Here is a 26,809-nt window from a genome sequence, read left to right as displayed (position 1 = left end):
GGCCCATTATAAGATTTCTAGCACAGGCTGTCAGGTTTTGATTTTTATCTGTTGGTATTTGATCGAATCCATGATGCCATGTATCTGAACAAGATGCCCAGGACCTCTGGCAGAAAATTAGGCCCACAGCTTAAAGATACAGCAGAGTATTTCATTTTACACATGGGGTAGCCTACTTTTTTATCCCTGTATGAACCAAACCCAGATTAAGTGTTTGCTGCCATAAAGCTCTTTTTTTTTTTGTTTCATCTGTCCATTGAACGTTTGAAAAGTAACTGACACTATTGGAACTTCAAAGGGACGGGTTCTATGGTCAGATGAAACAAAAATATAGCTTTTTTTTGTATCAGTAGCTATCTGCTTTGAGGTTTGGCACCCTGAGTGAGTTCTTCAGAATAGAGTGTAATCTGACACAATGGTTATAGGTAAAGAAATTAATAAAGAAAGAAAAACAGTGTCTCACTGTTATTATACTGTTCTCACCAGAAAAGGAGGGAAAAAATTACAGCGCGTAATGTAGGCAACGTTCATTTGAGAGTCGCCGCCGCCCCACAAGAATTCATGTCTTTTCTTCCATTCTTCTGGGTAGACATTAGGACCGCGCAGACTCTGCGGCTGGAGCGTTATATTACTCCAGTATACATGCCCTAAACAACGGGGAACTGGGGGATCGACCAGGAGATGATCTAACCGACGACTTTTTGCACTTTTGATCCAAAGGAACCGGTGTGGATGGAGTTTACGAATCCCTTTACTCAACCCGCACATTTTACCCTTTTGAATCATATCTTCTCTGGCCGCAGAAAGTGTGTGGCTCACTTTTTGGTTTTCCCGTGGAGGAGGACCCTCTGTTGATCCCTCTGTGCGCCCTCTCGGTTCTCCATTCGCCAGACGCGGAGCAGAGCCGCATCACCATCATCATCAGCGCTCGCGCTGCCTCTGTGTCTCTGCTCGTGCAGTCAGGACCCGTGTGCCCTGCTATCCCACCACCATGAATTCGGATATTAACATGTACTTGGGGCGAGAGAAAACAGGGATAATGCGAAAGAGAGCCCTGCTACTCAGGAAAGGCTGCAGTTTCGAAATAACGAGGTGAGTTGATATGGGGAAGGGGGTTTTATGTGGGGAGTGGGCATTTCCGAGAGCACCGCATCATCCGGTTACCGGATGGTGGGATTGTAAATTATCACAGCAGTGTGTGGGGCATCTGAGATAGACATGTTTTACTCAAGTTTGTGGGTTTAGACTAGCTTTCAGGGGGATTTGGCATAGACCAGCAGCATATTAAAGTGTCTTAAGGCTGTCGCAAGGGATCTCAGAGTCAACAAAGCTTTATTGGCATGATTTTCAGCATATATTGCCAAAGCATATGCAGCATTCAAATTATTGCAATAAACAGAAAATACAATAACAGAGAATACAGATAATACAGAAAATAAATAAGAGTAGAAATAAAAAATGGGAAAATTGAATATAATGGACATTGACATATGGATATAGCCTACGTGTGTGTGTGTGTGTGTGTGTGTGTGTGTGTGTGTGTGTGTGTGTGTGTGTGTGTGTGTGTGTGTTTATATATATATATGTATATATATATATATATATATATATATATATAACCTATACATAGGCTACATACATACACACATTTCTTGAGAGTTTAGACGCGAGCCATGGTCCATTAAACGCTGAGACATGAGCCTTTAACGGCAATAACCCACTTTTTCCATCGGGATTCCCCATGAACAGTCGTGAGGAGATCCGGGTTTTCTGTTTGCAAAACAGAAGATGTTCTCAGAGAGCTAAGGTTTGAGAATCATTCCTTCCTATAAATGCACATCTCGAGTATCGACCCGTTGCTCTTGTATTTGCAAGAGTACCTATTGTGTTTTCAATGTTGTTTTCCATTTCTGTCAGTGAAAGTGAAAGGATGATAGCATTGTAAAAGCTCATGCTCAGTAATGGTTCTGCATCAATCACCAACACAAGCACTGGTGGTTCAGCACATGAATGTAGTGTGTCTGTGTTGTGTCAGAAATGCAGAGATAGCCTACATGAAGGAGAGTGGTCACACCCCATTTTGGCCTATCTCCTGTGTTAGGACCATCATAGTGTAAACTGCAGTGTTATGCTGAGACAATACTGTATAGCAGGGGTCTCAAACTCAACTTAACTGGGGGCCGCTTGAGGTAGAGTCGGGGTCAGGCTGGGCCACATCAAGTATTCCACAAAAAATAGTATTCAAGTATTCCAAAAAAGGAGCACAACTGATCCAATCTTCTCAATATTTATTATTAACGTTTCTTCTGAACTGTTCCTCTGAATTTGAACATTCCTTTCTGTACATGATTGGTTCTTCATGAGCTGTCCTTCTGACAGTTGAAGTTCATTTTACAAACTTTCTTTGCTATAACACATATTTGTGATATTTATATTTGCTTATGTCCTTTTTATTTTCTCTATACAACACATTAATGATATTGAATGTTTTTTTTGGAAGGCACATTTCCTTTTATTATACTTAGAAAAACAATTATTGCTTTTGAAATACAAATATTTGCAGTCATGTCTGCCCGTCTTATTGAATTGTTTCTACACATGTATAGTGTCTCAAATTACTGACTGCACAAATCAGAGCAAACCTTCTTATCAACCTGTTGGACACATATTACAAGCTCAAAGTGATTATTCTCACATTGTTTTAGGGTCTCTCTCCAACACGTCGCTCGCGAGCTACCAGTAGCTCGTGGCCTGATTGGTGGTAGCTCGCCAAGGGGCCGTTCACATATCGCGCTCACATATTTTGCGCGCTCAAGTTCGTTATTTCAAATGTAGGCGCGCGGTAAGCGCGCTCATAATTGAAGCGACGCGCTCATTTTTTCCAGGCGCAGTATGTTTGTACTTCGCGGTTGTCTATGACAACTATTGACAACAAACCCACCGTAAGCTGTCACGAGACTATCTATGGTAGCCCATAAGGGATAAAAAAAAAAAAAAACTCGGCACACGCAATGACGGGCCGCACTAACATTAAAATTTAATGTCAAGTAGGGGGCCACAAAATATCACCCCGCGGGCCGCAAATGGCCCGCGGGCCGCGAGTTTGAGACCACTGCTGTATAGCCTATTTCTAGGTCTAGGTCATTTTGAAATGAGAGACCCTATATGCACAGTAGCCTAATACAAGTTATGCAACACTGCATTGGTCTTTCATTAAGTTGCTCTTTGTCGAGTAAAAATTTACCACATTACTGTGCTCATATGTTATTATAATTGATTAGGCTTATAATAAGGGGTGTGCATGTGCGGTATTGACAAAACATAATAATGATGAACAGATGATATTTTGGTATTTTGGCAGGTTTAGGACTACCGTGGACAGTTAACTCCTAAAGTTTTTGTTATTCATCATATTCTGTGTGGTGGTCAGTTTGCAGCAGTGACAGAAATTACATTTTCCAATAAGTTTAAATAGATTTTTACCTTTTATTTGCATTTTTACCTTTATAAGAGCAATATTTCTTACATAATTAAATGTAACCTATGCAACATTTATTATGTCAACTTATTACATTTAATCAATCATTTCAATTAGAATAATAAGACACTATATGGCTGTTACCAATCAAATGAAATCAGTATCAACAAAATCTGTCTTTGCAATGCAAAGGAAACAGAAGCTGCATCTGCAGTGGCATTTGTATTTACACAGACTCATTAATTGAGCTCAGAGGTGACATGAATGCATTTAACCTGCTGTTACAAATGCATGTTTTGAAGTTTTAAAAAATAAAACATTAATGATATATGAAATGATTTTAAAATTGAAAAGATACTTTAAATATGAAACCAAAACTGCCAGTAGGTGGCGGCAAGTCACTGTTAATGAGCGAATCATTGAGTCATTAATTCAACCGATTTGTTCAAATGGACTGATTCATTCAGGAATGAAACACCTCTGGCTCTGTGTGCTGCTCAGAGACACAAAACAGTTCTGCAGTAGCTTTGTTTGGACCTATTTTCATCTGTGAAATAGAGAAAAGCAGGCAAAATTGTGTCTAAAATGTAAGTCACTTAATTGTTTATTAAACTAGTATATTTTTTTATATTTTGGGAAAAAACAACACTTTTTGTGTGATTGCTTAACTGTATCATATGATATAAATAAATAAATAAATATAGCCTAAAGGACAATTTTACTGCATTTTAATTTAGTAAATCACGCAGTGAGAGACTCTAAATGGGTGCATCACATTATGAAATAAATGTTTTTCTCCAAAACACGTTGGCCACATTTTTTTGAGTAAAATATCTCTGAAGTATATTCCCATTAATATTTACCCTTTTCTTTAGCACACCAGGGTGACTAGGAACATGAAATTGTCTATGACTTCTTGTTTCACAGGAGTTTAAATATGAGGAAACACAAAAGCCAAATTCCCTTAATCATTCATCACAATGAGTAAAACCAAAGAATATAGTTCTGATGTGCATCAAAAGATTGTTGAGCATCACAAAATAGAAAGTGGCTGCAAGAAAATAGCTAAAGAATAGAAAATCCCCATTTTGACCATCAGGGCAATAATTAAGAAGTCCCAATCAAAGATTTTACGAATCTGCCAGGGAGAGGATGTGTGTCTATATTGTCTTAATGCACGGTGAGGAGGAAAGTTTGAGTGGCCAAAGACTCTCCAAGGATCACAGATGGAGAATTGCAGAGATTACTTGAGTATTGGGGGTCAGAAAGCCTAAAAATATATATCAAACAACCCCTATATTAAACCAAAAAAAAGGGCTTTTTGGCAGCAAACACGCTAGTGTTTGGTGCAAACAGGGATAAAAAAGTACCCCATGCCTACGGTTAAATATATGGTTGGATCTTATAAGTTGTGGGCCTATTTTTTTGCTGGAGGTCCTGGACATCTTGTTCAGATACATGGTATTATGGATTCTAACAAATACCAACAGATAAAAAATCTAAACCTGACAGCCTGTGCTAGAAATCCTATAATGGGCCGTGTTTGGATCTTCCATCCGGACCATGGTCCAAAACAAACATCAAAATCAACACAAAAATGGGTAACTGAGCACAAAATGAAGCTTCTGCCATGACCGTCCCAGTCCCCTAAACTGAACCCTATAGAAAATGAGTACACAAACAAGAAGAAGCATGAAGCACCACCAACATGAACTTGTGAATCTGAAGGATCTGGGGAGATTCTGTATGGAGGAATGGTCTCTGATCTCTTGTCAGGTGTTCTCCAAACTCATCAGGCATTATAGGAGAAGACTCAGAGATGTTATCTTGGAAAAAAGAGGTTGCAAAAAGTATTTAATAACAGGGAGCAAATAATTATGAAACAAGAAGTCATAGCTAGACAATTTCATGTTCCTAGTCATTCCTAGTCAAATTTTGGCCAACGTGTTTTGGAGAAAAGCATTTATTTCATAATGTGATTTACCCCCCACTTTCAATTCTTTTACTTCAATGAAAGGTTAGATTTGTGCACATTTTTTAAATGAAAGATCAAAAGGATAAACAATGCAGATTTATTTTTTACAGCCATTTTTGATCATATTTACCAGGGGTGCGATTAATTCTGACCACAACTGTTTAATATGGCTGATATTTCTGGTCGTCAAATTTAGCCAGCGGAGCGATTTTTTTGTATTACTCATATTGCGCATTCTAGACAGACTGTCAATCTGTTATTTAGTGGTGGAGATTGTTCAGAGACCCTTTCTGCTGGTTACATAATTATGCAATGTGGTGACAAATTTCTGTCTTTGTAAGTGAATCGTTGAATCATTCATTCCAAAACAATTAATTAAAATCACTGATTCATGCAGGAACAAAACAAGGGACTGCCTTTATGAACAAGTCATTGAACCATTTACTCAACTGAGTTGTTCAACAACACTGAGTCTTTCATAAACTAAACAAGTGACTGGCTTCATCCGAATAAGCATACTTCCCTACCATATAGTAAGCAAAAAATAGTATGTGATAAGAGTAGGTGAAAATTATCTACTCTTCCGGCGACAGTCTAAAAGTGCACATTCAATAGGCACTTTACTATCCACGGGAGAGGATTTGTGAATGGTAGTGAACTGAACTGACGTTGCTAAGTCACATGACAATGACAACATGATGAATTTAGTACATCTGGGTTACATTCATAGGACACACATTCATATTATATACTATAGAACACTCATTTTAATGTTCTTATTCAGAAAAGTACCTACTCATAGATTATGCGATTTTTAATGTCATTGAATCATTCATTCAACCGTTTCAATTAATTCAAGAGCAAAACTAATGTGTATTGCTCAGATACGCAATGGCTATACTTCTACTGTAGTCTGGCTATACATTTTGAATTATTTTAGTTTGTGGTCCAAAATTAGACAAACTGGCAATATTGTGTCTAAAATGTAAATATTAACTTATTGTACATTGAAACATTACAAAAATCAACTACAGAGAGTGCATCAAGAATGCTGTTGGTCTGAATATATCAGCTGTGATACTTGAAGCACTTGCAGGTAATTAGTTACCTAAAAACATAAAGTCTGTAAACTATGACCAAAAATTGCTTAATATCTTCAATAGGCTCCATGGAATGTACCTTATTTCTATACAAGCTACACAAATCCCTTCCCATATAAACCACAAATTAATTGCTCCCCAAACAAGCAGCAAATTACTCTAGTGGACAGACGTATTGTGTTCAGACAAGGGCATTGATGAGGAGGAGAATCCATTAGCCCCTAATGACATGTAGGTGAGAGGCTCACTGCTTTCATTTTATTCTTCCATAATGTTTTATCATGAAGACAGCCTTTTCTCAAGTGCAAGAGTATAACATGATCATGCAATTGTTTTGAAGGCCACACACAAACACACATGCACAGTACTGTGTCTCTTCACAAAGAATGTCTTGTGAAATGCAGTGAAATTGGTGAAGGCTGTTATAGTGACAAAATAGTGCTGTCCATTATGGAGTTCTATTCTATGGTATGTTTGTAACAGCTTTCTATTTTGCCTAATTTGCTACCTTTTTTTCTGTACTGAACACTACTTGAATGACAAAGTCCTCCTTTCTCTCTCTCTCTTACTTACTAGGTCCTTTCTGTGCTCATTCATGCACCATTTATGTTGCTCTCGCTTATCTACTTACTTTTGTAGCCTCTCTGTCAGGAATCAGTTGTAAACACCTCTAATGGGACTTTAATTTCCTCAACATTATAAATCATTCAAGACACAAAGATACCTGTTGTTTATTCTTGTCTTTTTCAGTCATTCAAAACAAATAGTCAAACAAACTAAAATAATAAAAAGTAAGAAATTTAGAATCATGAGATAATCAATTCCAGACTCCATGTATTTTTAAAAAAAAATAATGAATTATATTTAATTACAAGACATTGTATTAAATACATACAATAACAGAGCCTCATTGTGACCATAGAACGTATAGCAAAGCATTTTATAGCCATTTTTTCCTTTTCACTATAGAGGAAAGAGAACTAATGTATTCTTGTGGATTGACAGTGTTGGTTTTGTGTTACCTACCTCCTTTGTATTGTCGCCATAAAAAAAGCAGAAATAACAGTGGACTGCCAACGCAACGCTCTCCACAGGACAATACAAGAAATGATCACTGCTGATGTAGTTAAACACAAATCTCCACATTCACAAACACGCCATAACTTTTTATGGCATTAACACTTTATTTGACAGTGTCCTTGATGCACATCTTACATGTACTTACAGCCTAATAACAATAGTATAAGTTATCAATTGATGTTATTTATTTGTATAATTACACTCTAACAAGGACACCCTAAAATAAAGTGTAACCAAATGTTCATGCCACATTTATGTCTTGATTTTATCCTGTCCTTCTGAATTTGAGCACTCATCGCTAAGCAATCTACAGTTAATAAACAGTTATCAAACACAAGCCTGCCTCCCCCTGCATTCTGTAGTTATTACTAATGAGAGAATGGTGAACATAGAAATGAGAGTGAGAAAGTTCATGGCACCATTTAAACTGTTAGGGTGGAGATGACACTCTATGACTCACACTGAGTTCATTTGTGTTTGAATGTGTGAATGTGTGTATGCTGATCAGCTGAACACAAACTCATCCAGTAACCTGAGCAAGAGCCTGTATAGTATCTCATGAATCTCATTTGAATCATTTGGATTGTGCCTGCAAAGAGACTAAAGAAAAGACTAAAGTTCTGGTTATTTTCAGCCATCTCTCTTTCTCTCTTTGGCTTCTGAGCAGCCCTGCAGTTTGTACCAATCTGATAATACTAGCACTACAGCTAACACTAATCACTCTCAGCTGTGCGGTCTGCATGTGCTCGAGCACAACCTCCTCATTTGCAGAGAAAAATAGACGGAAATCAAGCAGAGGAATAAAAGAAAGAGTCCCGCTCTGATTACAGCCCTATGTAAACTTTCATTCCGAGCCCACATATGCTTCCATTTAAGGTTTAAAGACGCATACCTACACATTAGTGTTTTTCGCTCCAGGAAGCCTCACTAGGAAAGACTCTCTTCCCGTTATAGCAACCTGGAACGCACCCAGCGTAGGATGGATGGAGCTTTTTGGAGTTTAGCCTTTTGAAAATACTGGTGGTTAGCTCCCCACCACAAGGGCATTCACACTGGGTGTGTGTAGCATAAATTTAGCGGTGTGGGTCTGTGTTAGGATGGCTAGGGAACTTTAAATTGGTTAACTTAAATTAACCTTAACTTTTTCTATAAGACTGATCAAAAAGGGAGGGGGGAGGGGGTTAGAAATGCAATCACTGGAGGAAGTGATGTACTGTATGTGTAATGCCCTCTGACATAATGTTATATGAAGGTAGGCCTATTTAATTTGACTGAACAGAGAAGTAAAGGAAATATTTTTCAAATGTGAAGTTGATGACACTTTTATTGTTTATTTAAAGGGGTCATATAATGGTGCATGCACTTTTTCAAGTTGATTGTACTGAAATGTGTGTTGGCAGTGCCTGTACACAACCATCATATAATGATAAAAATCCATCCAGTGTTTTTGTTTTAATCTCCTTATATGTTTTCCCCTGCCTCAAATCGAGCCGTTCGACCGTGTGACGTCACACGGTCGGACTCCCCTCCCGTGATTGTTGATTGACAGGCGCGTTTCAACACAGACCCGCCCTCGCTCGTGAGCCAGCTGTCAATCATAGTCTGCGCGGACCGGCGCGGTCATTGTTGATATGCTGGAGCACTGTCTATGAGCAGAATGGCGTCTAAGCGATTGTGGTGTTCTGTTCTTGGGTGCAATAAGGAACCCAGCAGTCATTTTGATGTTCCTAAATCCGAACCGCTGAAGACGCAGTGGCTGAGTTTGTTTTCGAAGGGAATATTCCCCACGAGCAACGTCAATGCTTTCATGTTTGCGCGAATCATTTCTCACCAGATTCCTTTATAAACGAGGGTCAGTATAAAGCTGGTTTTGCTAAGCCGCTGCTCCGGATCAGTACCAGCTATTCGTGTTCCTGCTGAACCTCTAGAACAACTGAAGTGAGTGTAACGTTTTATTAACCTTTATATTAATATTTATATCTTTGCAAATCGCTTCACGATGAATGAGTCTAAGGTTTACACTCAGGGTACATTACTGCATGTTTTCTATGTATGACGTTCTCCATATAATTCATAATCCCACGTTTATAATGAACAATGCGTTATGGTTATTGTGTTACAAACGTGTACGCACAGAACAGAGGGGCGGGGTGAGCAAAGCTCATGATCATTTAAAGGCATATGCACTGAAACGGCGTGCTGAAAATAGAGCTGTTTTTGACCAGGTAAAATAAGTGTTTTCTTACAATACTAATGAGAATTTTTAATTAAAGTATATTACAAACTTTTAATTTAGACCCTAAAGAATCATATTAGCTTGTACAAAAATGGCATTATATGACCCCTTTAAACAAAGTAATGGGGTATATTAAAGTCCACCAATAATTTTATCTCTTAAAACTCATTTTTGATCACCAAAATTACATATTTAAACGTTTTTTCCTGTGAAAAAAAATTATTCATGCCTTAAAATAGCTTGAATGCAACTCTACACCCATGCTTCATTTAGTATCCGCGGATACATGATTATGCTAATTAGCCCCGTCTCCACTCACGCCAACTCACAGATTCACTCGGTCAACTTACTGAGGTAAACGTTGCACAATGGTATCGCTCTTTACAACGTCGGACACATAACGATAATTAATATGATTAGCCTTTTAATTGACTATGTTATGAAAACGGGTAATAATGTGTTGTTAATGTTACACAAACTATGTCCCCGTTCGCCATCTCAGTCTGCCTTCTAACTATCATCTGAAACTCTTTGAACAACTCAGAATGGCAGTGGAGAAAGGCATAGTTCACCATAACATCGCAATATACATCATACACCCGCTATATTGCAAAATCCACCCGATTTTTCATGTCAACAAAAAAATATATGGGGATAACCTGGCATTTCTCGAGACTCCCCTGCTAGTTCGCTGTTAAAGGTGCTGTATGTAACTTTCACTCTACTAAAGCATAAAAATACCATATATGTTTGCCGAAATTAAGGAAACATGCTGAGTTCACATACTCGTTTCTCTGAAAAACACTTCTACAGCCAGTTATTTTACTTTTAAATGTGCATTCCGTGTTGGAATGTCTGTTTTTGTTTTGGTCTGTGTGATCTCGCCTACTGCCAGCTCACCCTATAGTATTTCGACACCCCGGGATGCCAGTTGACAGCGTATTGCAGCCATTGCAGCCAGCAAACAAACTGGGTCAGAGGTTGCAGATTCTACCCAACCTAAAAAGCCTCGGTATCCATCTAAAAAATCTTTATGAACGAGACCATATTAAAACACGGATAAATCAACTCGTCAACTTACTTAGTGTTTAAGTCTCCTCGGCTTTCATTGTCAAATGCGCTCGTTCCCGTTGCGTGTCCTCAAACTGGCAAGCGTTGAGTCTGAGCAGGAGGGGGCGGGGGAAACAACGATCTTTTGAATTTGGACTGCAGTGCCTATTTGGACCACTAGCTGTCATTCTTACAGACTGCACCTTTAATGATATGCTTAAGCCCGTCGGCACATTGACGTGATTGGTTACAAGGTAGTTTGTGACATCAGAAACACCAGCGATTTCAAACCACGTTTTTGAGTATTTTTTTCACTGCAGTTTGAAGGAACTTTAGTTATTCAGCAATGGTGTGTTGACTTATGAATATGCAGATGGTTTGTCTTAAAGCACATTGAAAACACCAAATAGATATAAAAACAACATTCAAAATTTGATTTTCACCACAGGGGGACTTTAAAAAATGTCCCTGGCTGGTGTGTTAGAGCAGGTCTGGAAAGGAGCAAGGTTGAGCTTGTATCAGCTAGTCTATTTATGTATATAGTTTATCCATTTTGCCCCACCTGGTGGTCAGTGACCACCACTTCTGATTATAAGATGTAATTAATAAAGCAACATGTTTTCATATTATATGCAAATAATTAATGTAAGTAAGTATATAGTCACATGATCTTTTTAAAATATTCAGATACATATTTTCCATTTCTGTTACATATTTATCTAATGAAAATTATCGACATTTCAGTATTTGCAGTTTTAAGAATAGAATTTCACATAATTTTATTTCAAAAACATTTTTGTTGAAAAAGCCTACATTATTATCTACAGTAAGCAAAAAGTGACTGAGCGTGATGGGAATCATTGGGTTGGAATAAAATATAAAACTATGTGAGTCAGAGTACTAGGTGCTTTAAAGGGATAGTTCACCGAAAAAACATTTATTCTTTCATTTACTCACCCTCAAGTTTTTCCAAACCTGTATGAATTTCTTCCTTCTTCTGAACACAAAAGAAGATATTTTGAATAATATGGGTAACCAAATAGTTGATGGACCCCATTGACTTAGTAAAAAATAAAAAGCGCACCTCAGGAAAGAAAAGGCCTATGGAAAAAAGAAAATACTATGGACGTCAATGGGGCCCATCAACTGTTTTGTAACTGACATTCTTCAAAATATATTCTTTTGTGTTCAGCAGAAGATTTTTGGGTGAACTATCCCTTTAAATAATTTAAGATATTTTCTGTAACTCTTCCTAGTGTATATTTTATTGGATGGTCACTCACAAAAATCTCAGAGCTTGCTGCCTTTGGATGCCTCGCTTTCTGCCTTTCTTGACAGTAGTGAATTACCTCTAAATCAGAGGGGAAAAGTTTACAGATACCTTTTTAATGCAACTAGTCAAAAGACATTTTAGATCACATTGCAAACTGTATCTGGTTCTGCAATAAACACATATTACCACTAGAGGACACTGTGGTCAAATATATGGAACCCATTGGATTTTAAGACACAAGAACCAAGTCATAATTTGGCTGTACTTTCCTAGTCAGTTGATATTTTCGGAGAGATTTGTACTTGAGACAAAGCATTTCAACAAAAGAAAAAAGTACAAAAGAAAGGTAAATGGTCTGATGTTTACCTGCCAATGGTCTTGTAGTAGCCTATCATGATACACAGATTGAGGCACAATACAAATGATGGCTGGAAGTTTTGCTTTTAAAGGGATAGTTCACCCCAAAATGAAAATTATGTCAGTAATTACTCACCCTCATGTTGTTCCAACCCCGTAAGACTTTCATTCATCTTCGGAACACAAATTAAGATATTTTTGATTAAATCTGAGAGCTGGATCACTCCTCCATAGGCTTCTAAGGGATCGAGATAGTTCCTCGAGATAGTTCACGTAGTGGAACTGCACAGCGCTTCTGTGTTGTACGTCACACGTAGGCTCACTATTGGCCGACGCTGGTCATGTGTGTGATGCATGTGACGTACAACACAGAAGCGCTGCGCAGTTACACTACGTGAACTATCTCGAGGCCAACAGAGAAGGAAATGAATGGTTGAATAAAGTCGTTATTTTTGTTTGTTTTTTGCTCACAAAAAGTATTCTCGTCGCTTGATAAACTAAAGATTGAGCCACTGTAGTCACTTGGACTATTTTAACGATGTCTTTAAAAACTTTGGGGCCGGCAAGTTTCGATCCCTTAGAAGCCTATGGAGGAGTGATCCAGCTCTCAGATTTAATCAAAAATATCTTAATTTGTGTTCCGAAGATGAACAAAAGTCTTACGGGATTGGAACAACATGAGGGTGAGTAATTTCTGACAGAATTTTCATTTTGGGGTGAACTATCCCTTTAAGATCCAGCCTATAGTGTTCCCTAAAGGGCATCCAGATCACACTGATCATGCTGAGTATTTTGTCTAATGCATTTGCAAAAAAAAAATTAAGGAATATTTACTTTGGTACATTCTTCTTTCCTCAGGGAGAGTTTAGCCCTTAACATCTGCCCTCAGTCTGATCTGCTCTAAAATGCCAGCAGTTCACAGACTGGGCTCTGAAAATGTCACCCTGTCAGACACACACCATGACGAATGACCCCAGTCTTTATCATAATCAAGGGACATAACCTTTGTGCCACAGCTGCCCAGCTGCCAATATGTGCATTTATATGCATGCTCATGTTTGTGTCAAAGTCATGATTTTTCGGATCATCTATTCTACATCCAAGTTTAAAAGGGAAAAGGTTGCTGTCCTGTCCTATCTGGTCAGAAATGCTTTTTTCTTGTCCTCGTGTGTTCATTTAGAAAATTCTATATTATTTCTTATGTTTTTATGGAAGTTGTTATGGCTACTGTTTCTCTCAAACTCCCATGAGATTTTAACAAAACAAAAGGCACTCCTAATATAGCTTTAACACATTATTTGATGTTTACAGTGTCTAATAATACAATAATAATGATCAAACAAAACAAAACAATTTAGTTCTTGGTGTGTCTCTAGAGTCAGACCTTAGTTTCAGTAGTCATGTCAAAGCAATAACTAAATCAGCATACTATCATCTGAAAAATATTGCAAGAATTAGATGCTTTGTTTCCAATCAAGACTTAGATAAACTTGTGCATGCTTTCATCACCAACAGGGTGGATTATTGTAATGGACTCCTCACTGGCCTTCCTAAAAAGACCATAAGACAGTTGCAGCTCATACAGAACGCTGCTGCCAGGATTCTGAGCAGGACCAGAAAATATAAACATATCACACCAGTCCTCAGGTCTTTACACTGGCTCCCAGTTACATTTAGGATTGATTTTAAAGTATTATTACTGGTATATAAATCATTCAATGGGCTAGGACCTCAATATATTGCAGATATGCTCACTGAATATAAACCCAACAGATCACTCAGATCATTAGGATCACATCAGTTAGAAATACCAAGGGTTCACTCTAAGTATGGAGAGTCTGCTTTTAGCTATTATGCCAGCCGCAGCTGGAACCAGCTTCCAGAGGAGATCAGATGTGCTCCTACAGTAGTCACAATCAAATCCAGACTCAAAACACATCTGTTTAGCTATGCATTTACTAAATTAGCATAATAGTCTTTTTGCTTGTGTTTTGGGTTGATATTAGTAAGTTTTATAGAAGACAGAGTGGCAAAGCTGTACCTTTTCCAGAAAGTGTTGATGATAGTGACTGCAGTGCATCAGAAAATTAGGTTATAGTAAGAAAGGAAGAAGATCAAAGAGGATAGAAGCAGAGAGGTTGATGGCAGAGATTAAGAATATAAGTCATAGATTGTTGTGGAAGTCATGCATTTGGGTACTGTCACAGTCTTCGTCTGCACCAGTCTGTCCTTGTCTCTTCACTACACTTCCCAGAATCCTTCTCGTCTCCACACCTGTATTCACGCCCTCACTTACCAGCCTGTCCCTCGTTATCATCATCTGTGTCACCTGTCTTCACATCATTATGGTTCATTTGTCTCTGTATTTAGTTAGCCTCTGTTCATTCAGTCCTGGTCGGTGGTTGTTGAATGTAAGCACGTCAATGCTGATGTTTATGTTACCTTGGTGTGTTTATCCTCTGCCCGTCTGCTAGTGGTGGGCAGATCGAGGCTTTGTGAAGCAGTGAAACAGTTGAAGCAAATGTGCCATATTGTTTCGAGGCTTCGAATCAATCCGACACCCGCCTCCACGGCAACACCTAGTGGTCACTTGCAGGTGTTGATCTGAAACAACCTTTACAATGAGCCATTAAAAAATGTGTTTTTTTTTTTATTATTGTATTTTTCTAATATGTGAAGCTTGTAACCTGTAGGCTCTTCACATTGCATAATGTTATTTTGTTCATGAAAAATGAATATTAATAAAAGAAATCAAGCCACAATGTCTCACTTTCTTAAAGATTTTTATTCAAAAATATTAATTTCTCTGCTGTCGAAAGACTCAGCCTACTTCTTTTTTTTACAGATAATTTCTCCAGCCTTTGAAAAAATGCTCTCACAAGGGACACTTGTTGCTGGTATGCAAATATATTATAATATATAAGGACATACAAATGAGGAAAGATTACTGCTCTCTCTTTCCAGTAAGTTAGGGGATCATGAGTTCTGGGCAAAAACGCATCGTTGAGGTATTTTTTCACTTCTACTGTGGCATCAGCTGTAGCATTGTGTATCATCTGGGTTTCACGGATACGATTATGAAAATGTTCCCATAAACTGTAATGTGTTTCAACTGGTGTTGATGATGATGATGGGCCTGATGTTGACATTTGTGGCTCTGAATGAAAATGAAAACAGCAATTAGTAACAAATCCTAAACTGACGGCACAAATATATTGGAAAAAATAGTAGCCTACTGTGAAAGTAGCCTACTGGTTCATTATTTGGAAACCATCCTAAACAAAGTTATGTTATGAATATGTATGCTCAGTGTGCAGAGAAAGATAAAGTGGATTGTAGAACTACTACAATTAGAAAAAACTCAATTATATCTCGGCTGTAGATTGGGTACTCATATGTAGACCTATAAAATGTATATTCACAGTAAAGCTGTTTTTATCTTGATTGGCAGTTGTGATTAGGACGTTAGGTAGGGCTTGGCCTATGGACTTTCTAAACAGTGTCCCAACAGTTTGTTATTATATTTCAATTATAATTAGCCTATATTTCAAACAATGCATACCTTGCTTAGATGGCCCAGCAGTGTCAGTAGCAGGCCTAGGGGGGATGCTATCCTCTGCACCCTGCAGAATAGCAGGATGAGTGCTTCTCAAATAGCACATCATGGATGATGTATTGTTGAGGTGGCTAGCTCCCCATCACAATACACACATCTCACTTTATTTGGGGTTTCTAAATGGAAATGCTCCCACACCACATATGTACGGCATCTCTTCTGTGGAGCCTCCATTTTTATCTATCTATCTATCTATCTATCTATCTATCTATCTATCTATCTATCTATCTATCTATCTATCTATCTATCTATCTATCTATCTATCTGTCTATATATATTTCTATCTATGAATCTATTAATGTGTCACTATACTCTATCTGTCTCTCAGTCAATGTGTAGCCTACATTTAAATGGAAGCCTAAATATAACTAAACAAATCGCACTATAAATGTCACTATATCCCCAAAAATCTGCTATCTCAAAACCAAATTCCGCTTACAAAAACCCACGATGTGAAAATGCGTTGACTTCACTTTTATACTGTGTGATTGTGTGATCTGTTCCTGACCGACCTATCAATCAAACCCTGACTCGGCGGACCATGCCACCTGTTGAAACACTCAGAAGCTTCATTTAGCCGTAGTCACGTGACGTGGGTGTTTTGAATCACGCTTCGGATCAGTGTTTCGAATCATCTGCGCTTCGGGATCTCGCAAAGCTTCGGAACGTCTGTTTCGCGTCAGCCATCCCTACCGTCTGTCTGCCTATACCTGTTTCTTGAGTTGTTTAATAGTAAAGTTTATTTGAATTGGAAATCTGGACTCTTGTCTTCATCTACCTTCACCACACCCGTGACAGAACGACCGACCAAAAAGTAATGGAGGACGACGCGATGGATGCTTTTCTGTTTGATCAGAATGGGAGTTCTCTGGAGGAATTTGTTGAAGTTTACCTGCATCTGCATCAGGACGTTTACTGGGAGGAAGAGGTCTTAAAGCAGCGGTTCTGGAGAGGACTGGATGATCCACTAGCCCAGATACTGCTGCTCGAAGACTTATATCGACCTTTTGCTGAGTTTATGGACAGAGCTCTTTGGGTTTGTGGTTCTTCCCTCACAGTAACACCAGCTGATCCAAAAATAGCTGAGCCAGTTCCTGTCATCTGCCCTGCCGAGCCAGCTCTTCATGTCAGCTCAGCCAGATCCACCGAACAGGAGCCCCGTATCCGCCCCGGACTGGTTGCGGGATCTCCTGGTCAAGAGCACGTAAGCTGGTTCCGAATAGCGCTGTTCTGACGTCCAAGTTGTTCGATCCCCCTCTTACAGCCGTCAGGCGGGCTCTAAGATATGCTTTTCCTTACCATTCTTCACACTATATGCCCATTCTACAGAACCATATCCACATCAGTCCTACCGAGTCCGCGCTTTACGTTGCGCCCGCCGAATCGAAAACTGAGGGCGTGGTGACCACCGAAGTAGAGACTCTTCAGGCAGCACTTGAGTCTAGTCTGGAAGACACTGTGCTCGTTGTGATGTCCATGGCTGTTTTGTGTGTGTGGGCAGCACTCACATCTGTTACAGCCTCTGAACCCAGCCCAGCCGAGCCTTCACCGCTGGTTCCGTCCAGCCCAGCCGAGCCTTCACCGTTGGTTCCGTCCAGCCCAACCAAGCCTTCACCGCTCGTTCCGTCCAGCCCAGCCGAGCCTTCGCCGCTGGTTCCGTCCAGTACCAAGCCCTCTTGGCCGCTGGTTCCGTCCAGTACCAAGCCCTCTTCGCCGCTGGTTCCGTCCAGCACCAAGCCCTCTTCGCCGCTGGTTCCGTCCAGCACCAAACCCTCTTCACCGCTGGTTCCATCCAGCACCAAGCCCTCTTCGCCGCTGGTTTCGTCCAGCACCAAGCCCTCTTCGCCGCTGGTTCCGTCCAGCACCAAGCCCTCTTCGCCGCTGGTTCCGTCCAGCACCAATCCCTCTTCGCCGCTGGTTCCGTCCAGCACCAAGCCCTCTTCACTGCTGGAGTACGTCAGGCACGCAGAGACTGTTCACGTCCCGTCTGCCCAGCCAGAGACTATGCATGTCACGTCTGCCCAGTCAGAGACTGTTCACGTTCCGTCTGCCCAGCCAGAGACTATGCATGTCACGTCTGCCCAGTCAGAGACTGTTCACGTCTCGTCTGCCCAGCCAGAGACTCTTCCTGTGCCTGAGCCAGTGTCTGTTTCTGTGTTTGTGTCTGTCCTTGTGGCTGTTACTGTTCTAGTGGCTTCTGTTCCTGAGCCGGTGTCTGTTCCTGAGCCGGTGTCTGTTCCCGATCCTGAGCCTGTTCCTAATCCGGGCACTCACCCCAAGCATTTTTCTTCGTCCCGGCCGTCCAAAGGTCCACGGCTGCCCGAGGGGTCTTCGCCGCCGTGGCCGCCCGAAGGGTCTTCGCCGCCGTGGCCGGCCGAGGGGTCTTCGCCGCCGTGGCCGCCCGAGGGGTCTTCGCCGCCGTGGCCGCCCGAAGGGTCCTCTTCGCCGTGGTCGCCCGAAGGGTCCTCACTGCTATGGTCGCCCGAAGGTCCGACTGCTCCGCCGTGGCCACGCCCACGTCCTGCTCCGCCATGGCCGCCTGGACCATCCTGGAGTCCGTCCTGCTGCACCCGGTCCGCCTTCCCGTCACGGACTCCAGGATGCCCACCCTCCCACCCCTGTTCTACAGCGTGAGGACACGCCTACCGGGAGGGGGGTGTAATGTCAAAGTCTTCGTCTGCACCAGTCTGTCCTTGTCTCTTCACTACACTTCCCAGAATCCTCCTCGTCTCCACACCTGTATTCACGCCCTCACTTACCAGCCTGTCCCTCGTTATCATCATCTGTGTCACCTGTCTTCACATCATTATGGTTCATTTGTCTCTGTATTTAGTTAGCCTCTGTTCATTCAGTCTTGGTCGGTCGTTGTTGAATGTTAGCACGTCAATGCTGATGTTTGTGTTACCTTGGTGTGTTTATCCTCTGCCCATCTGCCTGCCTATACCTGTTTCTTGAGTTGTTTAATAGTAAAGTTTATATGAATTGGAAATCTGGACTCTTGTCTTCATCTACCTTCACCACACCCGTGACATGTACATTATCCTATGCCAGTTTGGAAGATGTGATCCAGACTACAAAGGTCAGATGCCCTTGGTCAGATGTCATTGCCTATTGGCCTCACTACACTGACAAGCAGGGATGGTCCAAAAATGATGACTTAAAGGGGTCATATGATGCAATTTCTTGTTTTCTTTTTTCTGTAGTCTGTTATGTAGCTGTTTGTGCATGTATAAGATCTGCAGAGTTACAAAGCTTAAAGTCTCAAACCTAAACAGATATTCTTTGTAAAAACACCTTCCTAAAACGCTTTGTTCAAACACGTCCCCACAAATCTACGTCAGTCTGTGGGGGCAGAGTTTCATAACACCGCCCAAATATATATGCAAAGAAAGAAGGCGTAACTTTTATTCTTGCTGTATTATTGTTGCTGCCGGCGCCACCATGTTGTGGAGATGCTGTGTTTTTCGATGCGAAAGCCAAACTACTTTGTTTGTCCTTCCAAAAGAGGACACAATTAGAAAACAGTGGTTAAGCTTTATTTACAACACTGTTCCAGGGGTGCGTTTCCCAAAAGCATCGTTGGCCAACTATGATCGCAATTTCCATTGAACTCTATTGGTAACGACGGAACTTGCGACCATAGTTGGCTTTGGGAAACGCACCCCAGAACAGTGCAACCAAAATATTCGACTGTGTGCTGTGCATTTTTCGGAGGACTGTTTCCAGAACCTGGAAGAGACAAGGCCGGCTGTGCATAAAAGGTGATTCTAAAAAGTGGGGCAATTCCATTTTTGCAAGTACATTCTGGTGCTTCTGACTCACAGACACAGCTTGTAAGTATGTTAACTTTTCATATTTAAGAATTTGCTACTGACTATTCAAACATGAGTTTTGAGCAGTACCTATAGAGTAGCGCTTGTAGCGGTAACGCTTGTTTGTCTTTTCTACGATCACAAATGCAGACATGGGGGACAAATGCCCCCCATCCCATTGCGTAAAAAGACAGTATAAGTCATTATAATCAGTAATTATGTCCCCAATGAAATAAAACCTTACCAATCTGATACGTTCTGGTCCAGTCGCGAGATGGGCGTGGCAGAGCGGCACGCTCCATGTGACAATCACCCCAGCCTGCCGCCAAACCCTCAGACAAATAAATATTGTAACTGTGGTCAAATGTAAATTAACTTGTGCCTATTTAACATTATTCAAAAATTATTATTTACTTCTGCAATTTGCCTTTATTAGCGATTATCATCAATATGATTACACAGATACTAATTAAACTAAACTGAGCTAGACAATGGCATCTCTGAATTCAATAATGAAATGCCTTTAACTGAAAATTGAATGTTTAATCTTATTATTATACATTACTGACACTCTATCCTCCAATTTGATACTGTTAAGTGCTTTGACACAATCTGTATTGTTAAAAAGCAATATTTCACGAGTTCACATTTACATATAATTAGAGTGGATAAGATTTAATGCGTATATGGCGTGCTGTCCGGGGGGAGGGCTCCGAGCTCGGAGTTTGGCCCGAACCAAGAGTACTGCCCCCTATGTAAGTCTTTAGGCCTGGAAGTGTGGAGAAGGGGCGGTGGAGGGATGGTGCTAAACTATCAATGGAGTGAGGTGAGATTGCTGAATCTATATATGCACCTCTTATCATTGATTGCTGAGTGCACTCCACTCGTGTTAATTAACTGAACGTGCTCCTCCCGAACTTTGTTAATAAAACATCATATAAATAAAGGTGACTTGACTTCATGCCGATCCAGTGAGCATTGTTTCCGCGTGTGATGCACGCACGTTTGCGTTTAAATCTGTTCATCAAATTACGTTAATGTATTAACCAGCATTTATGACCGATGAGCAATGCATTTGTTACAGTATATTTTAATCTTTGATAACAGCAGGTAATAAAAATACAACGGATCATGTTAGCTCTGGTCCAATGAAAAAATATTAACAGATAGAACTCAGGACATTTTTGTTCATGTAAAATATACCTCATTGTCATGTTCTAGACTTGTTTTATTTAGCTTTAAATAAAAAAATACCCCCTTAATGTGGCAGTTTTTTCTCTGTGGTATCGAAAATGGTATCGAATATCGATATTTTTCAAGGTATCGAATCGAAGTTAGAAATTCTAGTGTCGTGACAACACTACGGGGCACCCGCGTCCAGACCACTGGAAACTCCATGTCTGGTCCCTGGACGGGATGCGGAGGTTTTAGGTGATCTACCACAAGCTGTTGTAGACACCATCACTTCTGCAAGAGCACCCTCTATGAGCCATGCTTGCGCTCTGAAGTGGAACCTGTTCATTGAGTGGTGTTCTTCTCACCGAGAAGACCCCCGAAGATATTCAATCTGTACCGTGCTTTCCTTTCTGCAAGAGGGGTTGGAGCGAAGGCTGTCTCCCTCCACCCTCAAAGTGTATGTTGCCTCTATTGCCACACATCACAATGCAGTTGATGTAAAATCCATGGGGAAGCACGACCTGATCGTCAAGTTCCTGAGGGGCGCGAGGAGACTGAATCCGCCTCGCCCCCCTCTAAACCATCTTGGGACCTATATCTGGTGCCCACAGCACTGCAGAGACCTCCCTTTGAGCCATTGCAGGCAGCTGAGTTAAAAGTCCTGTCTATAAAAACAGTTCTCCTGCTTGCTTTGGCCTCTATCAAGAGGGTAGGGGACCTGCACGCATTTTCAATCGACGAATCGTGCCTGGAATTCGGGCCAGCTGACTCTCACGTCATCCTGAGACCCCGGCCTGTATAGGTGCCCAAGTTTCCAACCACTCCCTTTCGGGACCAGGTGGTGAACCTGCAAGCGCTGCCCCCAGAGAAGGCAGACCCAGCCCTGGCTTTTCTCTGTCCCGTCCGCGCTCTGCGCCTGTACTTGGACAGAACGCAAAGCCTCAGGACCTCAGACCAGCTCTTCGTCTGTTACAGAGACCAGCAGAAGGGAAAGGCTTTCTCCAAGCAGAGGTTGGCCCACTGGATAGTGGATGCCATCGTCTTGGCGTACCAATCCCAAGATGCACCATGCCCCTTCAGGTTGCGAGCCCACTCCACTCGGAGTGTAGCTCTTCCTGGGAGGTGGCACAGGGTGCCTCGCTGACAGATATCTGTAGAGCTGCGGGCTGGGCAACACCAAACACGTTCGCTAGATTCTAGAGCCTTCATGTCGAGCCGGTAGCTTCCAGTGTGCTCTCTTCTCATATAAGCCAGTCAACACCGTAGGCCACGCTCGAAGTGTCGGCTTGCTCAAAGTCAAGTCAAGTCAAAGTTTATTTATAGAGCACTTTTAAAAACAGCAAGTGTTTGACAAAGTGCTGTACATTTATATCCTATATCACTGCTACAAACAATCAATGACACAAAAAATAAAAAAAATAAAACCAAAGCAATAAAACAACTCTCACATAGCGTCAAATCCCAAACTGTAATAATAAGTTTTAAGACTAGATTTAAAAGCAGCAAGTGTCTGAGCCTGTCTGATATACAAGGGCAAATTGTTCCAAAGCTTTGGTCCAGCTACTGCAAATGCTCTTTCGCCCCTGCTCTTCAGCTTAACCCGAGGGACAACTAAAAGCAAATGGTCAGCAGACCTAAGCGCTCTTGGCGGCGCATACTGCTTGATCAGTTCAGACAGATACTTCGGTGCAAGACCATTAAGAGATTTGAAAACAAACATCAAAATCTTAAAATTAATCCTAAAATGGACAGGCAACCAGTGAAGAGAGGAGAGAATAGGGGTAATGTGTTTCCGCTTTCGCGTACCCGTCAACAGGCGTGCTGCTGCATTCTGGACCCTCTGCAATCTGGAGAGAGAGGCCTGACTAATGCCTACATAGAGGCCATTACAATAGTCCAGACGCGATGAGATAAAAATATGAAGCAGTCTTTGAAAGTCTATAAAAGACAGGAAAGATTTAACCTTGGTGAGTTGTCTCAATTGGAAAAAAACTAGACTTAACTACTAAGTTAATCTGTTTATCCAATTTAAAATCACAGTCCATAATCACACCCAAATTCTTAACATATGGTTTCACTAGTGGATTCAATTCCCCAAGATCCACCTGTAAGGATTCATAAGTGCCACCCGGCGTGAACAACATGACTTCTGTTTTACTTTCATTAAAACTTAGGAAATTCAGTGCCATCCAGGCCTTAATTTCCTCAAGACACTGTAATAGAGGCCCTAACGTATGAGTGTCTCTCCTTTTCAAAGGCAGATAGATTTGCGTGTCATCTGCATAACAATGAAAAGAGATACCAAACTTCCTGAAAATATGTTCCAGAGGGAGCAAATACAAGGCGAACAAAATAGGCCCCAAAATGGAGCCCTGGGGGACCCCACACGTAAAAGAGGCCGATGAGGAGGCAAATTCTCCAAGGCGAACTGAGACAAATATGATTTAAACCATGCCAACGCAGTACCCTCAATACCAACACATTTTTCTAAGCGTGTAACCAAGATCTTATGGTCTATGGTATCAAATGCAGCGGACAGATCCAGTAAAATTAGAATCGCACAGTTCCCTGAGTCAGTAGTAAGTAACAAATCGTTTGAAACCTTTAACAGTGCAGTTTCTGTACTATGCAGGGACTTAAAGCCAGACTGAAACACTTTATGGATACCATGTAGATCTAGGAATGCATTCAATTGTCCAAGTACAACCTTCTCCAGTAATTTAGACAGAAACGAAAGTTTCGAGATAGGTCTAAAATTAGCAAAGACTGTGGGATCCAGGTTAGATTTCTTGATTACTGGTTCCACTGATGCATGTTTAAAAGACTTAGGTACAACTCCCGAGGCCAGGCTGCTATTAATAATCGCAAGTACAGAAGGACCAATAGCATCAAGTGAATCTTTTAGAAGACGTGGAGGAACAATATCCATGCAACATGAGGAAAATTTCGTTTCCACAAAAAACTCCCTCAGAGAGGCAAGAGACACCGGCACAAACTGATCAAAAACAGCTGTGCGCTCAGAGGAAACGGATAAAAAAGTCAAAGGCGGGGATATATTAGATCTGATAGCCTCAATCTTTTCAATAAAAAAGTGTAAAAAATGTTCACACAACTCGGCGAAAGGTTCTAAACAAGTAGCTTGGGGAGTGTTCAGAATAGCATTAATAGTACTGAACAGCACAGCTGGCTTATGGGGATTGTTACAGATAACATTAGAGAGATACTTTGATTTCTCTAATCTAACAGTTTTCTGATATTTAGACAAATTGTACTGTAAAATATCAAATGAGATCTGTAATTTATCCTTCTTCCAGCGGCGTTCCGCCCTTCTGCATTCCAGCCTTATCGCTCGAGTAGTAGCATTCAGCCACGGTTGAACTCAAATTTTTTCACGAATCGTCCTGAAAGGGGCAACTGTATCCAAAATATTTTGGCAAGTTAAAAAGAACGATGTAGTTAGTTCTTCGGTATTTTGCCCACATGCGGGCATTGAATAATCAACTTCATTTGCATTAAAAGCTTCAGAAAATAATTGAGCAGTTGAAGGGTTAATCGCCCGACAGCGACGTTGAGGGACAGTCACTTTGGGGTCACGAGAAATACATATCTCAAATAAAACAGGCAAATGATCAGAAAACGTGGCATCACAGACTTCGATGTTACTAATAGGCTGCTACTAATTGCTGCGCCATTTCCCTCCTATGGACTGGATACGTGCGCCATTCTTTCTCCAGTTGAGTTCCCCGTTGAACCCTGTTGAGTTCCTCCACACCCCTCCACACTCCCCAGGCCTAGCACTCGTATGCATTGGTGGAACCTGTGCTAGGCTGGGTCCCATATGTTGTGATCCCTACGGTGATCCCATATATGTATTCTTCCATGGTACGGCTCCCTGCGGCGAGCCCGTGTCTTTCCCTTGACAGAGCCCTCTCTGCCATCTCTGACCGGGGTTGTCTCCCCCCTGCTATAGGCCAGAGCCACCTCAGTGACATTCCATATGTTGTACTGCCGGAAACGCCCAATCCATATGTGTAACTTCCACATGATACCTCCCTACGGGCAGGATGTGGCTTCCGCAGCGTCTCCTTTTCCACCGAAAGGGCATGCTTTCCCAGTGTTATCCAAGTCTGTCTGAGTGGGTCATTCGGAACAGCAGTGGATTTCCCTGGCCTAAGCCCTGTCCTATCTCCGCCTCAGGGATCAGGAGGCTTTCGCTAGGCACTGGAAGGTGGCAGCACTGGGTGGCTTGTTAATTGGGATCCCAATCAGTACGGTACGTCCGACTCATGTCGAACGTGACCGAACTGAAAGGGAACGTGAGTCCCGTCGCCACCATTGCTGGACCATCGCTGACCCCGGGCTTCGCTCGGCTCCTTAGCGGAAAAACAAAAATGCGCTGTACCTGTTGCTCATTATATGCTCGTGCTGCGAGGCAATCGCATGCCAATATGCATTGGCTCGTTTTGTTACACTCAAAGTAGATTGGTCTCTCAAAGTGATCCCAATCAGTACGGTACATCCGACTCACGTCTCCGTTCCCTCCTTCAGGAAACGAGGGTTATATACGTAACCAAGACGCTCTAAGTGAATGAAAACATCCTGCAAAGTTTTAAATCTGAAAGTGCACCGTATATAAAGTTATTGTCTCTCAAAAGAATGGACTCTGAGTCAATTAAATGAATCGTTTTTCAAACGAGTCCTAAGCCGTTTTGTTGTGATGTCAAGACGAAACATTAGCATATTGCCCGCCCCTCTTATTGCGCGTGCAGACACCAGGGAAAACTTGAACCCTCTTAATCACTGCAGCTGATTCCTGTGGATACTGGATAGCATCATGTCGAGAAGACGCTGTGCACTAAAATGTGAAGGTAAAGCCAGTTTTTTTTTCACTGCCCAAGGATGAGCATATGAAGAGTTGTTAAAGTTCATCTTTACAACGATTCCACAGCAGTATAGCCCGAACCTTGTGTTGTGTTCCCGTTATTTTACTGACGACTGCTTCTTTAACTTAAATGCGTTCAACGGTGGATTCGCAAGCCGGTTGTTATTGAAAGATGGGTCATTACATGCACTAAGTGTCAAAAGCACAAGTATTGCAGAAACAATACACCTCCTTGCAGTAAAGATTTTCAGCCTCGCTTGGCATTACACAGTTCCCACACATGCACCTAAATAAATTCAGTAATTAATTGACGCGTTACACTGAACTAACAAATGGCGAAAGACAGCAAGATTAATCAGATTACAGCACGTTACTTATCAGACATTCTTACTCCGATTTTGCATGTTCCATCGGCCTGAAGTGCCATAAACTACATAGACACTTACCATTGAGAAAGGTCCTGATCCAGTTGTGATTGCGATTTGACTTTCTGGTTCATCAGCAACTCGTTTCCTCGTCGGACTCTGGCTCGAATTGGTAAGGCAAAATTGATGCCATGTCTGTTCATACACTGTATACAATTTTCAACACTTGACAAGCCGTAATCCAGTAATACACTGCACGCAGTATATACCAATCACAATGGACTGGGTCATCTGACCAATCACCACAGATTAGCGTCAAGAAAAGGAGGGGATTTGAAAAATTAATCATTGAGCGAATCCTTTGGGAGTCGTTGAGCAATTAAGGTAAAAATAAATGCATATGACAATG

The 26,809-nt window shown here is 41.3% G+C and overlaps 1 protein-coding gene across 4 annotated transcripts in view; it reads left to right on the top strand.

Annotated features, from left to right (window-relative positions):
- The first annotated feature begins 587 nt into the window (after positions 1 to 587).
- garnl3 (GTPase activating Rap/RanGAP domain like 3) overlaps positions 588 to 26,809 on the top strand; it is an 89,577-nt gene continuing 63,355 nt past the window's right edge. For 2 of the 4 annotated variants that reach the window (XM_056243838.1, XM_056243836.1), the window contains exon 1: positions 588 to 1,092. In XM_056243838.1, coding sequence (XP_056099813.1) covers positions 992 to 1,092 — 101 coding nt within the window. In that variant the 5' untranslated portion in view covers positions 588 to 991. The remainder of the gene's footprint in view (positions 1,093 to 26,809) is intronic. The other 2 variants (XM_056243834.1, XM_056243833.1) reach the window with 1 other exon arrangement.

This window comes from Rhinichthys klamathensis, unplaced genomic scaffold, assembly GCF_029890125.1.
Source record: "Rhinichthys klamathensis goyatoka isolate OS25496 unplaced genomic scaffold, OSU_Roscu_1.1 h1tg000850l_1, whole genome shotgun sequence".
Classification (NCBI taxonomy): Eukaryota; Metazoa; Chordata; class Actinopteri; order Cypriniformes; family Leuciscidae; genus Rhinichthys; species Rhinichthys klamathensis.
This window is presented reverse-complemented; position numbering and strand designations above follow the sequence as displayed.